Raw genomic sequence first — 16318 nt, 5'->3', positions numbered from 1 at the left:
TGCAGAAAACTCTCAAAGTGCCATAATTTCAGAATGCAAATGATTTATTTGAAATACTTGCAAGCAAGCACATATTTGCATTTTAAACATTCGGAAAGAAGTGGCACATTTTGAGAATTTGTGCTTTCAAATGCAAATAATAAATCTCTATTTGCAGTTAAAAGTGGTTGTGAGATTCTTTCCACCATTATGATTACAGTGTGGCAACTTCTACTGAAACACAAAGGAATTTTGTGATGTTTTCTATATTTTATGTTTGACATACATCATCTAGTTCCTTCCAATAAATGCTGAAGAAATATGTTTTATGTGAGTAGCTAGGGCAGGATTCTGGTAGAGAAGTCTGGATGAAATCAATATTTTCAGACAAATCGTCTCTCTCGTTCTTTTTTACTGGTTGATAAGGTGAAGTGTTCATTGTTTGATTTCAACCTTTTTTAATTGAGGTTCATGCAGAGGGTAAGGAGACCCCTCAGAGACATTAAGGGGAGGACCCCCTGCTGTAGCCTGTGTAACCTGGAGCAGAAACAGAGCAGGGGTCCTGGGATATCACCCGCCCCCTGCCCAAAAGAGACCCCATCAGATCCCCTCTGTTTCTGAGCCTGAAGTGAAGTCTGCCTGAAAGCCGGAGCTCTCCTGCCACCGTGCATGTCAGCAGGGGTCCAGTGGAAAGCTCTCCGGGCTCCAATCTGGCGCAGAGAAACCACAAAAATGGAATTAAAGATCTCTTTTGTTTTTTCATCAACTCCCCCTCAATGTCTGGTTTCTACTACCAGGACAGGCAGATCGAATGAGCTTCTGTAGCTGTTCATTTTCTGCTGGTTTCTGTTACATTTACAAAGCCCAGGTACAGTTTGTCTGCAGCATTTTTAAATATGCTGTTCTAAAACATTCTGCCTAATTATTTTGGCTAATGGGATTTAGGAAAATTTGCTTTTTAGTTTTTATGTTGTTTTTTGATTTGTTCATTACCCCAGTGAGCATAAGCAGTGCTTACTCATTGCTATGCATTAAAGCTTAGTACAAAAAGAGATTTGTGGAACAATAAACCGTATGTACAAGGCACAAAAATAAATCCTTGCCTAATATACAAAATCTTCCATTACCGGTTACTTACTTTTATATAAATGGAGCTGGACAAACTGCCTATATGTCAAAGAAATATAATTAAGTGAATCTTGTCTCTCTGTTGGTAGTGCATGTTTATTTACAAATTAAAATCCTTACCTATCAGGACTGTAAGTGCTTTATGAGCTGAATAATTTAATGCAATGTGACTGCGAATGTGTGTGTTTATGTGTGTTTTGTCAGTGAGTGTGTGTGACCACGGAGAAGGGGGAGAAAATATTTTGATTTACATTTTCCCTGCTTGGTTTGCATATTGTTCCCCTCAGGCAGCAACCTATTAATGAGACAAGCAGGTCATTCCCAGAAAAGGATGCTTACCATGCGACTACACACAAACAGACACGTGCTTTTTTGCCCTCTTTTGTGTCGAGTGCATGCACAGAGACACTCACACACACACACACACACACACACACACACACACAGTTGTACAAAGACACACATATTTACCAGAGAGATATGCTTCAGCTTTGTCTCCATGCTTCTCACCTCTAGAGAGTCCAAAGTAAATCAGCTGCTCTTTGATTGATTTGACCTTGTGCTGACAGCTTGCATCCATGCCTACGTTGAAGCAGTAAGGAGCAATAATGGCTTGCACTTTATGCAACAAGGGTGTAAAACCTAGCTCTCCATGTCCACCCCCTTCTCTCTGAGTTCCTGGCTCTTTGTGTTTACATGCCCCCCCCCCTGCTCTGCAGCTGTGCAGATCAGATGGTTGATACATTAATGGGACCTGTGCTGAGTAATGGGGCAGGATTGGAGTTTGACACACTGACCCCACCCATCAGCGCTGCTCGCCACCAGGAACCCCACAGGATGCTCTCTGGGAAATGTCTCTACTGCTTATCGGAATTTCTTTGACGAGCCTGAGTTTTGGGTTACAGACGAACATGATCCATGTCTTCCAACGGATTTGAAGTGTCTCTGTCATGTTGGTCTGAGCATCATTAGAGTTGTTAAGGGCTGAAGTTTACTATGGCAACAGTCTCTTGATGATTCATATGATGATTTCTTTGTGGACTTTCCCGTTCTACCATGAGGCAGTTCACTTATGCAGTTTGGATTTGGCAGTGGGGAGATGTTTCTCTAAGATGCTTGAATGAGGTGATTTGGCCCTTTGTTGCCCTGGAATGAGACCGTTTCTCATGCAATATCATAAGAGTGGAATGTGAAAGGGTGTAATGGATTCCTGTGTGAGCCTTCATTAGGTGTGTTTACAGTAGCTTTCTCAGTCTGACTACATTACCACAACCTGGTGTTGCTCCCCCCTCAAGCGTTCATAAATCATTGTTAACAGACAGACCTGACATCCTGCTCATACATCACCACGCAGGCCTTTACTTCTCTGTAATTCAAACGCTGGATGTACAAACATCCCTGGCTGTGTCATGTCAGTTCAAAACATAGCTGAAACTCACACCCTAACAAAGAACAACAGGCCCGACATTCAGACGAGCGAGATGAAAGCATCTTGGAGAAAGTGGAGAGCTCTTATGCTTCAGAACATTATGCTGCCCTTTCTTCTCTCATCTAACAGGAATTTGGTTTTTGCATTATCCTGCCAAACTGAGACTGCCAAATGCAAGTGATTCAGACTACTGTGAAACTATTAATTAGATGGTTGTTGAATAGGAAGGGGCAACAGAGAAATTACTATTATTATGAAAACTTCTCTTTGTGAGAATGGTGGTAGTGGAATGCGTAATCCAGTGGCTTACTTCCAAAACAGGTTTTGTTCTACATAAACATTGGGGACGTTTGAAAAATCGGAAACCTAAAATGTACAAAATGTTTGACAGCTTCATGGTGCTTTAGGTTATTAAAGACATGAAAGATAAATTTAAGTATGAAATCTGCTTTCCCCCTCCTTCCCGGTTACATCCAAACATTGCTTGGCAGCCATCTGGCTGATTGGAATCAGTATTGCTCCTTCTTTGCCAAGACTCCAGTTGTTGCCCAACTGTCACTTTACCTAAAGCAAAGGACCTTTAATGCTGCTTACTTCCACAGTGATTTTATGTCAAAACAAATAGCGGTGCGATATGTGAATTAATGACATATTATACTAATTTACACTCAGGAATATATGTAGTAACACGCATGAGGTGTGTTGTTAAGGGCCGGATGATTAGACACAGTTTGAAATGTGTGCAACATTTGCCCTGATGACACTTGGCCGCCCGTTCTCCAAAGTTTCCATTGATGCGGCTGATTATTGTCCGCCGTACTGCCATCATGACAAAACAGAGAGAGAAGTCTCCTCATTGATCACTTACTAGCTGCTTTTAAACCATCAATACCTTTTAAAGCACCACTTAAGATGAGGAGCATATGTCTCCCTGCTGTCTAGCTGAGTGCTGTGGGTGTAGCAAGCTGAACACCAGCAGAAGCAAACGACTTTATGACAAATAGAAAAGTCTAACCAAACAATACTTAACAAGCAACAACACATAATGCAAATAACATTTAAAGGATAGGTTCATGTATTTTCATAACTATCTTAAAACAACACTCATGCATGCCAACATGTACGATTAAATTGTTTTTGTCCTGTCCATAGTGTCTGAAAGGAGATCCTTTCCTCATGTTATTCTTATGTAAGAGAACCTGGACTCCTACAATATTTGCAAACATGAGCAGCTGAAGCTAATAAAAGACTTTGGCAATGATAACAGAAAATAATTATTATTAGATAATTAAGTGGGTAACTTCTAAAGTTACAGACTTTTTAGGGCAAAATTCTCTCTTTGTTTTATGGCAAGGAAACATACAAACACACAATTTCATTCTACACACCATCTTTATTTCTCTATTCCAGACTGCTGAAGCCACATACAAGATTCAGCTGAACACCTATAAACTTTGGCTACATCAGTGATAACAAGAAACTGAAAGGAAGGAAATTGTTGTAGTAGTTTTGCATTTCTTTGAGGATCAACCACTGTTACTTGTAATGTGATGTGTGAGTTCTTGTTGATAAAAGTCAATTCTTTGCCAGCAGAAATGCCACTCTAGATTTCCATGATTTATTTTCACAAAGCTGTTAATGGACTGGATAATACTGGGTTGTATATAGTACATTATGGCTGGCAAACACTGGGCATTCTAATTAAATTGCACACGATTATAATGAATGACAATAGCCTGTGGTCATTTCGTGGCATCTTTATGCCTTCGTGTATCATAAAACATGCCATGAGTATATTAGAACTAATTAGCTATATTAGTGATGTCAGTGATAACTGGTTAGCATCAGAATATACTTGACTTTATCAACCCTAACCAATAGTTTGGATTTCTGATAGAGGGAGAATGATGTGTGTAAAATGTAACACTTTTGAGTAGACTTCCTATACATTAGCTGTATAGGAATGATACATACATACAGTTTTCATGGATAACCCAAAATAAAACACATATGTTATAGTAAGAGTAATAACATATTACGCATAATAGTCTGTAAACGTGAAAAAAGTTCATCCCAATTAGCAGCATCCTCAGTTTTTATCCATTTGAAATATCATATTTTACATTATTCATAAAGAACTATAAAAAGACACTGTAAATGTGGTTACTCAAGAAGAACACATAATTATAATTCAGATGGCAATTGTACTTGTGGTTCATGGCTCGTAAACTATGTAAGATTGTGTTATTCATCTGTCTTAGAAGTAATGATGAGCACAGTACATCAAAAACTATGAAATCATAAATATTTGCCCTCATTTTCCTGATGAGGTTTACACTGTTTGAAGCTATATCCATAAACCTTCTGAAAAGCTAAAAGTAAATTTTGTGGAAAATATCAGTGAAATGTCAAAGAATGCAAAATAATGCTGCATCCACATCGTCATTTTCTAAGCAGAAGTGAAAGTACACAGTGGATCTTTTTCTGACATTTACCAGTGAAAGTGTGTGATCACTCATATTCATGAGAGATCACTCATTAATTTATACTTATCCACATGTTGTGAACTCCTTGTATTCTTGTAAAAACGGGGAAACAGAGAATCTAAAGATGAAACAAAGAATTTTCTGTCAGCCTTTTGCTCTAGTTTACAGCAGCCGAGAGCCAAAATCCCACCTCCTCCCCTCACTGTCCTTGACACACTTACCCAAGGTGGACACACTGACCCCATCAGCTGGTGCTGTACACATCCCATAGGGGGGCATAACACCCCACACCCCTACAGCATCTATCTCATGGTCCCATGTGCCTCCGTGTGGCCCCCTTCAAATGCCTTGGGCTGTCCCTTGGACAATTCCCTCTCAAGGAGTGATTAATGCCTGTTTACTTCAGAAAGGCCAAACCATTTCCCCGGATGGGAGGTGGGGACTGTAGAAAACGAAGAAGAATGAGAAAGAAAGAGGAAATGAAGGGGGATGAAACAGAAGGCAGACGAAACAGATGTATGGATAGCAGACTGTGAGATGTTGCGCTGCTGTATATGCCACAAGAGTCTGGCCTCTGAGCCGAGGTGAGAAAGAGATAATCAGAAGCTTTTATATAGTTAGCAAAGGTCATGCAGGAACCTCTGTGGATTTGAGGCACAGCACACCGTGGAAAGAGAGCAAATACTTTCCTTCAAGGATGTACTCAGTGTTTAATAAACTATGAATCACACACATGCCGTAACTGCCTCGTGGATATTGTTGAACTGCTGTCGTGCCACTCAGTCCAGGCTGCTGACCGCAATCTAAAGAGCCTTAATGGGCTTCAGTTTCACAGCAAAACTAACAACACAAGCAGAAACTCTGGCACTGCTGAAAAAATGACGTAACATTCAGTTCCATGGAAAAGGAGAAAACAGTTAGATGACAAACAACTAATTTATTTTTATTTCACTGGGAGTGAACTTTGCACCAGCACTTTTGCATGACATACAGGACGCTATCTACAGTCAGTAAATTGGCTGTGCATATGTATGAGCGGATGGCTTGTATGTGACCTGCTTATGTTTGGCATTGCGTCTTACATCGCTTTTGATGTTTCTGTGATAAAGAAATGTGCCCGAAAGGGATTAAGACTAGAGTAAAGTACTACAACTGCTACTACGACTAGACTCACTCCCGCTAAATCAGTAGCTGTGAATCTTTTGGTCATATTTCTCCTCAGATTGTGATATATGCTTGGCTCAGATCTGATCAAGGAAGGTTTGGACAGATACTAAACAGAGTGGAGCTCGAAGCTTTGATCCAGAGCCCACAGCACAGCCAAACCCGGGCCGGGAAGATATGAGATGTGTTTGGGGAGGGGGGGGGGGTGGGCCTGGTCCGTGGCACAGCAAGGCTCTCACCTTCCTCCAGGCACAGTGTTCAAATGAGAAGTCTGAACTATCAGTGGCTGGTGCACAGGGTCAAGGTCTGGCTTGCGTCAGCAGTCATGCTGGAGCAACCCTGGTGGTCTAAGTAGCTGCAGCATGCCAATATAATCAAAGCCAGTACTTTTAGTCTTGTACTTAATACTGTATGTGGTGAGTACAAACAGCATTAATGAACCTCCATCAGGCCTCTCTCTGTGGAAACTCAACAGAAATTTGATTTAAAGTAAAACTGTTAAACATTCAGGTGTATTTGTGTATTTTATTTAATTTCCATGATTTGATTAGGATATGTTCCATATACTTTAAACATTTAAAACCCCATGCCTAAGCATTCATGCTATCTGAAACGTTCCTCGTGTTGACATGTTTGGAGAGATTTCTTTGAGACCAAGACATGGAAAAAAAATAAATTAAAAAACAGATTTTATCACTGTGGCATTGACCAATAACGTACTTTCATCACATCACTTGCAGATAATGAAGATGTTAATCAAACTCAATATGTGAAGCCTTTAAGACAAACAATTGCAAATATAATGAATTTCTTATTTTAGTCTTACATTACATAATTGCAGTGATGGGACCCCCCCCCCACAAATGCTTGTGCACTGATTGTGTGGCTGTCATGTTGAAACACACTCCTGGTGGCAGCAGTGTCTTTGGCTTTGTGTGTTTTACAGGGTGACTCATAGTCGTGATGGACAGGCAAATCGATATTTTGACTTTGGCCACTGGTTTTTTTCCTACAGGAGGAGCAACGATAATGGAAGAGGACTGTAAATAAGTGGAAGGTTCTTGACAAATGAATCCATTAACATTTGCCTGTGTCGCCTGGCGAGCAGATTTGCTGTTTTATGGAGCAGGAAAAAAGAGCTAGTAAATCTGAGGGCACTGTAAGGGTGAGGAGCTGAGAGCAGGCTGGGGAACACATCTCCCATGATGCAGCACTTTATCTCCCTCCCAAATGGCATCTTTATCTGCCTAAATTAAGTTTTGATTCCTTGCCACATACGGAGCTGCAAATCACTTTTAATACTGATATCAAGAGCAGCAGTAAAGTGTGCCCAAAGCGATGGAAAGCAGCTTTATTGTGTGGCACACACTGCCTTCACCACCATTCACCGTGTCTCTGTGGCTCACAGTTGTAAAAAACTCAGCCCCAAACCACTGCTTTGTGTGCAAATCATATTGTGCCATTTGTCATCATTCAAATTCCTCTCTATCCTGCAGCTCTGCACACGGAGTAACTTCAGCTATCTACCTGTAACTCAGTGGATGAGGAAGAAGGATACCGCCAAAGGTGACTTAATTTATAGCTGTGATTAATTTCCAATTCCATTTTCACTCAGTGATGTTTATCTTTAAAATTAGAAAGAAGCAGAGGCCTATTTGTGTGTATGTGCGTGGTGGTGGGAAGGGGGGGATGGGCTGAGGTTGCATTACATTGCCTCTGCATTATCATCAGTCTGCCTGCATATCTCTCTGTTTGTTTGTCTGCCTATCAATCTGTCTGACTGTCTGTGGCTCTGTGTAATTGATCAACAGCCTGGCGGAGGAGACAGAGGTCTTGTGAGCGCTCAGCAGGAATTCGGGATGTCTGACAGGTGGTGAGCTGAGAAACGTATCCCTAAACAAAGGATTAAGATAATATGTGGCAACAAGACTAAGAGTCCACAGCCATGCTTGCTCTGTGAGGCTGCATCTGGGCACAGTGGTGCAGATAGCTTAGTTCCCTTACAGGCTGCACCTAACCATGCAGCACCCGCTGTGGATTATCAGGTTCTGAGACCTTACCTCAAACTCCTGGCATATGTTGCCTACCTTTGAGAATGGCAAAGAAAAATGAGTAGTACTCCTCAAGATGACTTTCGACCAACTTATGAGCAACCGCAAGCACCTGAAAAAGCAGTACAAATATCAGGAGCACCTAAAGCTCCTGAGTATATTGAAACTTGTCAAGGTGTACATGCATGACCTAGATCCTTACCCCAGAGCTTTATCCTAAAAACTCACCCCAGAGCCCTCCAAGCTTTGCGAGGGGAAGTACGGCGAACCACACCATCTAATACAAAGTGAGCTAGGCAGAATACTGAGCTCTCCGCCAATGAACATCTGGTGACACTGAAGCTTTTGATAACTTCTCATGCCTGCCCATTCCTTGGTAAGGATGTTGAAGACACTGGAGAGACATAATGAATACAAACTTAAGTGTCTTTGTTGAATAAAGATAACCTTGTGGTACACTGGAACAGAGAAGAATTACACACTACCTAATCTTACCTTATGGCTTGATATAAAGTCCCAGGCCAGGCAGACTTGAGTTTCGACATTAACATCTTTTCATTAAGTCAGGGTACTGTAAAAGTTATTAGGATTAATCCACTGGGTACCAAGCACTTGTGTACATAATTTGGTACCAACCCATCACATAGATGTTGAGATATTTCACAGTATAAGTGACTGCAGGTGGCCCTAGATGAAAAGTCAGTAGGATCTATCCTCTGGGGAATATGGATGTCTGAATAAAATTGCAGGGAAATCTATGCAATAGTTGTTGTACCTTTGTACCAAAGTGATGGACCGATGGACAGACAGAGCTATACAAATAGCATGGCCAAAAACACAGCAGCTAAATTGGAAGAGATTAGCAAAGAGAAGCTTTTACACCAATATCTCCCATTTAAAGTATTCTGATGAATGTCAGTAGAGGTTACTAAGTATTTCAGGAGAGGTGTGTTATGTACACTTCTTTTTGGCTTCTAATTTACATCCTTGTGGGTCTCCAGATTGGCCAAAACAGCTTCCTACTCCTTCCAGTTCAAACTAACAGCCACTGATATAAAATCCACACGTCTACCAGAACTTTGTGTTTTTCACAAATAATGTATTTAAAATGGGTTTTAACACCTTCATTTTTGGAGGTATCTTGCAACTTAAGCACGCAGCTGATCTGCAAATGACTCACACAGTGAGTCGCGCTTAAATAAAGCATAGTTATAAAGCATGCAGATAAAGCTCAGTTGTTCAGCTGCTCTTAAGCTAAAAGCTAAAATGGGGAAGACATTTGACTCAAGTCAAGCTTGCTGTGGTTGCTCGCTCCAAAAACTCCACTTCCAGCATCTCAGACATCGCTGCCCTCCTGGGCTTACAATGTCAAGTTTCCTGTGAGACTAAAACATCCATCTAGCAACAGTCCAGCGGGCAAAAATGATTCTTTATTTGCTGAAAGGGGCATGTTAACAATCTGGGGGGCATTTATGCCTCAGTATTTCTGTGATATCCAGGTTTTTCACTCCCGAGCACACGTGCCATATCCCTTCTCAATAGCTTACACAGGTCAGCAGTGAGTCTTTTGGGTTTTAGGTTCCATAAAGACTTACTTTTTTCTTTTCTCTTACTCGTAGATATAGTAGCTGCCAAATATAATGTCACTTAACTGCATTGACAGGTAATTAATTAGAAAAAATTGTAAAATTTGACCAAATAACTTTCCATAGATTTTTATGTCTAATGTCTAATGTCTATGAGACATAACAATGCCCGCAGTTCACCTGAAATGAGGTCAAATCAATACCCAATAAAGATTCTTCAGCCATGTTTTTTTCTTTACTGAACAGCTCACAATGAAATACTGATATGATAATTTAAGGCAACACCAGCATGTAATTTGTTGCTTCCAGAATCAGAACCTCAGTGGTTCATGAGAGAAGTCAGAGGAGATTTTCAAAACTTGTTCAACTGAACTTGCCACAAATAAATGGCAGCTCAGTACAACAGCAGTGTGCAGAAGGACATTTCAGAAAGCACACCTCATTTAACCTTGAATTGGATGGGCAGCAGCAGCAGCAGAGGGCTATGCCGCTTTCCACTTCAGTCAGCAAAGAACAAGAAAATGAGGCTATGTGTGCCGTCACCAGAACTGGATGACTGAGGAGCAGAAAAATAAAGCACAATCGGAGAAATCCCGATTTGTGATGTGACATACTGGTGTAAAATGCCAGAATGTGGCCTTCATGGTCACAGTACAGTTTTTATGTCTCTACGCTGGCAACAGTTGTGGTCGGAGGCATTATGTTTTTCCGTCCCTCCCATTATCATGAACGTGATATCTAAGGAATGTCTGGGGGAGAATTTTACAAATATCCCCTTGGACTCAAGGATGTACTGATTCATTTTGGTGGTCAAAGGTCATTTTTGGCCATAACTGAAGAATTCAAACGTTAATCAAGACAACAGGATAAAATGATGAAGTAATGACATTTTATATCCAAAAGGCCAAATGTCAGCTTCACTGTGACGTCACAATGTTCTGCAAAATCACTTTTCTGGCTATTATTCAATGCCATAACTCAGAAACAGTTGGTTTGGTTGGATACTAATGTTGGGTCAGGACAGACGTGGATGTAAACTGCAACTTGACTGGCTGGTGGTAGAATACAACCGCATGGTGGTAATCCTATTTTTTTTTAAATATATTCTAATAGATACATGCAGCAAGATCACACCACATCACTTCAAGACTGCTTTAGGAACACGACAGTGACCTCCGTTTTTCCCCATAGCTCGTGCACTCTTCATATCTCATCCAAACAGAGCACCTCTGGGACGTTGTGGAATGTGTTGATAGCAGCATGAATGCATCTCTACGGAGTCAGCATGGACCAGCCTTCCCTAATGAATGCGAACAGCACCTTGTCGAATCCAAAAGGAGCTCCTACAGTACCCAATCAAACACATATTGTGCATTATGTAGGCTATACAATGTGTTGTATAGTTTTGAATATCCAAACCACAGCTATCATTCACACAGACAGACACACACACACACACACACACAACTTTTGCTTTGCAGCCGGAAACTTGTTTCAGTTTTTCCGATAAAAGGCTGATGAGTAATTACATATGCATGACAGATGTCTAGGCAATGCCCACGGTACTTCGTGATTAATGTGAAATATGAGCCTGACACTATCTCTGCACCAAAATGAAACGTGATAACTTTTAAAATATGAATCTAATTTAAGAAGCATGGTTTTCTCCTCCTCTCCATTGATATCACCATACATTTTTAATATGGTGATATCAATGGGCAGCTGTCATCTTGCTGGCATTTCAATTTCAGGTAGGATATGCAGGAAATTGCTTTTATTCTTGTTTAAGACTACGTCTGTTAAGCTAAGATCACTATTGATCAGGTTTTGTGACGTGCTATTACTACTTCTAAATAACAATTAGAGTGGGAGAAACAAGGGTAAGTGCAGAGTCCACTCAGATAAATTATGCCTTCCTGTTGCAGTGCCTGCGCTAAATTAATGAGGATTTATGTTCTCAAAATACACAGAGAGACCAGAAAAACGGAAGCACCTGTTTGCAGTACACAGGGGTGGAATGTAACCAGGTGCATTTACTGTAGTAGTAATTTTGGATTACTTGTACTTTACTTTAGTATTTCAGTGCTCTCTATTTTTACTGTGCTACCTTTCATTGGGAAATATTGGGAAACATTTTATTCCATTTCATTTATTTAGCAGTTATACTCCATATCTCCATAAAAAAAAGCAGTGTGTCTAGTTGAAACTCCTGTTTTAGAACACTACGCATTCATAGCAGTTCCACCAAAGAGACATTTCTCTTCTAAAGGCAAGACACTACAGGTAAAAATATCATTTTTCATGCATCAGTAAATTTTGAGATTTTGGGCTGTGTTGCTCCCATAACGTCCTTTTTCAGGGAGGTAAGAAACATACATTAGGCGCTGATTTAACTACACTTTGTCTATTTACATCTATAGATTTCTCTTAAAGGCATCTCTGTCAGGGCTGTTTTCTCCCAAATTAGTTTATTTCTCATACTCTTCACAAGAAATCTCCACTTTAGTAAGACTCACATACACCAATCCTTCAAATTTTATTCCAAGCTATATTCTGAGGCTTGGTCAGAGGGGATTGCTCACATATCATTAACCTGATTTAAAAACAACAACATTTTATTAAATGTTGGCAACGTATGGCAAAAACTGTGTTTTTTTTAATGTCTGAATTTTCTGATATATGGAGTGATAAAAAAGATTCACCTCGTAAAAACCTTTGGGTCTAATGTGTGAACAAAATTGTGAACCTGATTTATATAATAGTCAGATTTCTGTTCTTGAAATGTATGTAAATTAGCACATATGTAATTAGATAATGCCTCCTTTTCATATGTAGACATAACATTTCAGACAAGTCTTTATGTGAGTAATCAGCTTTGGAGGTTTCATGCCAACATCTATTCAATCTTTTACACTATTCAACTGTATTGTCTTGCCACTTTGCAGATGTTTTTATTTGAATAACTCTTCAAATAAAACCTGAGACCTATAGAGGTCATATTTTCCAGTATTTAATAATGGACCATTTGGATGAGGCCTGACCCTAAGATCAGGCCTAAACTAAGGGCTAAACTACCTGAAGTAACTGTGGTTAAAACAAGTACAGTAGTAAGTAGTAGTACAGGATCTCAGTAATTCCTCCACCACTAGTAATACAACAGACCTGCAATAAATACTTTTAAACAATATACAGCGTGTACATTTTTGAAAGATGTGGCTCATATCAGGTAATGTAGAACAGGGAGAACGACTGAAAAATAAATAATCACAATCCTCTTTAAAACCCACAGATGACTTGGTGGGCTACATCACAGCTGCAGGCATCACCGGCATCCATGTCTGTCGTGTACATTGAACCCAGGGCTTCCATTAATCATGCAGACCTGCGAGAAACACGACATCCATTCCTTGATGCTGTCCGGGCCAGGTTTTGATACAGCGCCGCCACTTGCCGGATCACTTGGATTGGCTGAAGGAGCAAGGTAGCCCGCAGAGACGGCTGCTTCTCCCGGCTCAGTCCCGTCAGTGGAGCGCAAGGCGCGGCGCACGCACACACGGCTCACACACTCGCCTTCACGCATGAAAGGTGCGACAGAGAGGAGGACTCACCGGAGGACTTTTATGTTGGTGAGAGACTACTCGGAGCATGAATTTGCCATCAAGACATCGATCCACACCTCTAGACAAACCAAGTGAACCTTTCAGGGGAAAAGCAATCGGAGACAGATTTTAATGCAACATCCTCCCTGGCAGAGGGCGATGCACCCGCCTCTTCTCCCATAAACTGTCACAGTTTTTTTATGACTGCAAAAGCACAGCGTTGGATTTATTGTAAGCAAAAGCCGTTTTTTGCGTTCGGGGTGTTTTTCCGAGGGGTGAGATTTCGAGTGCAGCGCACAACATCGAGCGACCATAGTGCGTGTTTGAGCGCAATTTCTCAGAGACTCGGACTTGCCTCAGCGCGGAGTTTGACTCCTCATCATGGGGTACGGTGCACAAACTGATAGAGAGAGAGGAAGAGTGCCGAGATCCTCTCATGAGATGCTGACCGTGTCCTGGCTTTTGCTTTTCCTCCTGGTGGATGTCGGAGTGGCTCAAGGTAAAATGAAAAGTGTATTCTAGATCTGTGAACTTTGCTTTACTCTCTGTAAAAGTTGTGGAAACTCCTGTTGGCTACAGCAGGGGTGTAGTGGACAGGAAGAACCACCTGGACTTTGTTTTTCACACTCCAAATAGAAATAATAATAAAAAAAAAAGAAAAGGTAAATTTATTAAAGCATAAGTTCAGTCTGAAGCCTGCAAGTATGCCTGCAGTAACAAGTGACAGTGTTACGGGTTGAATATGAAGAAAATGACAAACCACCACAAAAACATGATGAAATAAAAGGGTGAAAAAATCACCACACTTTTATTCAAGAGATTGAATGTTGCTTATTTTAGTTGTGTGAACCACAACAGGCATCTGTAAACAGAGACAGCCTCTAACAAATGAAATCAAGAAGTGCTGCTGTGCTCCAAAAGAGAGCTTCCGAGATAGCATCAAAATTGAAATTGATCCCATATTTAGGCTGTTGTTTTACATCCTCTGAAATTGAGCTTTAAAGATGATCCTGTCCTGGGCACATTTACTCAGACAAAAATTGGAATTGCACATGAGAACGATTTGGAAGACATCTTATTCTGAATCATAGTACAGGGGGTCAAATGTAAAATGCAGGCCGTTCTTTGTCCTTATTATTATGAACCAAATTAGATTTAAATTCTGCCAGTTTCTTTCTGCTGTTATTTTACTTTCATCCGGACAGCAAACCTTCTAGATTTTTTTCCCCGGGCTGCTTGATTTCCATTTTCAAACAATAATTCACAAAATGATTTTATGGTAATCTTGCTTTGACATGTTTTATTCCAAAATAAGACGCTCATTCTTTGCTCAGAATGGGTAGGCCTTCATAATCTGTATGTGTGTTTCGACAGAACATCTTGTTTCTCATTTTGCAGTGTATTTATCTTCAACCACTAAGCATATTTTTAACCTTCACCAAGTGTCTTCAGCTTTTTCCTTCAGAGTAGAGCCGCCTGCTGAAAGATGTTTTCTGTAAACCGTAGTAGCTGTCAGTTATTGGAAAGCATTGAGATAATGCCACAACACCTGAAGACATTTACTTAATCTGCTGTCTCCTGAGTGCGATTGTCTGTCAAGCAAAAGGGGCTGGGAAGAACCGTGTTAGGGTGAATGCTCAGTATGTGTTTGTGCATGTGTGTCAGATGCCATGAAGTGTGTATGCCTCTGGAGGTAAGGTAGGTGGTCTGTCTGCTCGCTCTGGAATGAACTATAGCTGAATAACATGATGAGATGGGGGGAAATGAGCAGATTTTTTGGTGTGCAGACAGACCTCTACAAGGAAAGACCTACAGTAGCAGATTTTTCAATGGCCTAACATTTAATTTTTTTTTTTTTTTTTAGAAAGTTAAGGCTTTGCTGCTCATGCTGGTGCAACACAAGCTTAAATTGGAGGTCCATGCACATATCCCAGACAGGGATGAGGGTGTGTGACCAACCTTATCTAGCTGCTGCAGACCTTCATCTCACTCCTACATAGTTAATGAGCAAAAAGAGGGAGAGGAAGAATAAGAAAAAGCACAGGTCTGGTTTCTGAAGGGCAGGGTGAGATGACATAATACCCATTCCAAAACCCCAGGGAGCCCTGTGTCATTGACTAGATGGGAATACGAACAAGGCCTTTCTCTGTCCATTAAGAAGTCGATACACCAGGAGAACATTGTTTGGGACTAATTAATGGGCCCCGCTATTTTTGGCCACTGATGAGCTCTACACATTTCCAAATCGCTGGAGAGTCACTTCCTCAGTGTAAAACTACTGGTGATTAAAGTGGCTCGCTTACTCAGGCGCTTCTTGTAGAACCAGCCCGTTCCTGCGTATTTTGTTTTGAAGTCATTTGAACATACTTCCAATATTTGTAGGCTTAGGTACATTTCATCTGGCTATTGCAGTTTACTTTTACTTCCTGACTTTGCCTTTGAGAGGCTCTCATCAGATCCACAGGCAGAAGTGAGCGCTGGGAAATGAGAGTGCTCATTAACCTGCTGAACTCTTGACAAAGGAGACAGGTTGAGACAGATATAAGCTGGGAGCTGCCAGAAAGGTTGCTGGGAGCTCTGTGACAGTAGCTTGATTGGAAACCCTTGGTGCAAGAACAGATGTACTTCTGGTATTTCCAGCACAGCGGCAGAGCTGTACAGTATGTGCAGTGTCCGTATCTCTGCGCGTGTTGTTTTAAAAGTTGATGGAGGATGTCAAGTTGGTATGGGAATATACGGTATAATCCTGCATGATAGGATGTGAAAAAATAGCAATGTTTAGAGCAGTTTTTCCTTTTGGGGGAAGTGAATGTAAAAACAGTTTTTAGCTCTAATGGGTGAATCTGAAATATACTTTTTTATCCACGAAACAGACTGACCAGTAAATCAAGGAGAA

The 16318-nt window shown here is 40.8% G+C and overlaps 1 protein-coding gene across 1 annotated transcript in view; it reads left to right on the top strand.

The window, feature by feature from the left end:
- Nucleotides 1-13691: 13691 nt before the first annotated feature.
- Nucleotides 13692-16318, top strand: part of unc5cb (unc-5 netrin receptor Cb) — a 106137-nt gene continuing 103510 nt past the window's right edge. The window contains exon 1 of the mRNA XM_070850124.1: nucleotides 13692-13921. Within this exon, the coding sequence (XP_070706225.1) occupies nucleotides 13804-13921 (118 nt within the window). The 5' untranslated portion in view covers nucleotides 13692-13803. The remainder of the gene's footprint in view (nucleotides 13922-16318) is intronic.

This window comes from Pempheris klunzingeri, chromosome 19, assembly GCF_042242105.1.
Source record: "Pempheris klunzingeri isolate RE-2024b chromosome 19, fPemKlu1.hap1, whole genome shotgun sequence".
Classification (NCBI taxonomy): Eukaryota; Metazoa; Chordata; class Actinopteri; order Acropomatiformes; family Pempheridae; genus Pempheris; species Pempheris klunzingeri.
Note: the sequence above shows the minus strand (reverse complement) of the source record. Positions and strands in the feature narration are given on the sequence as shown.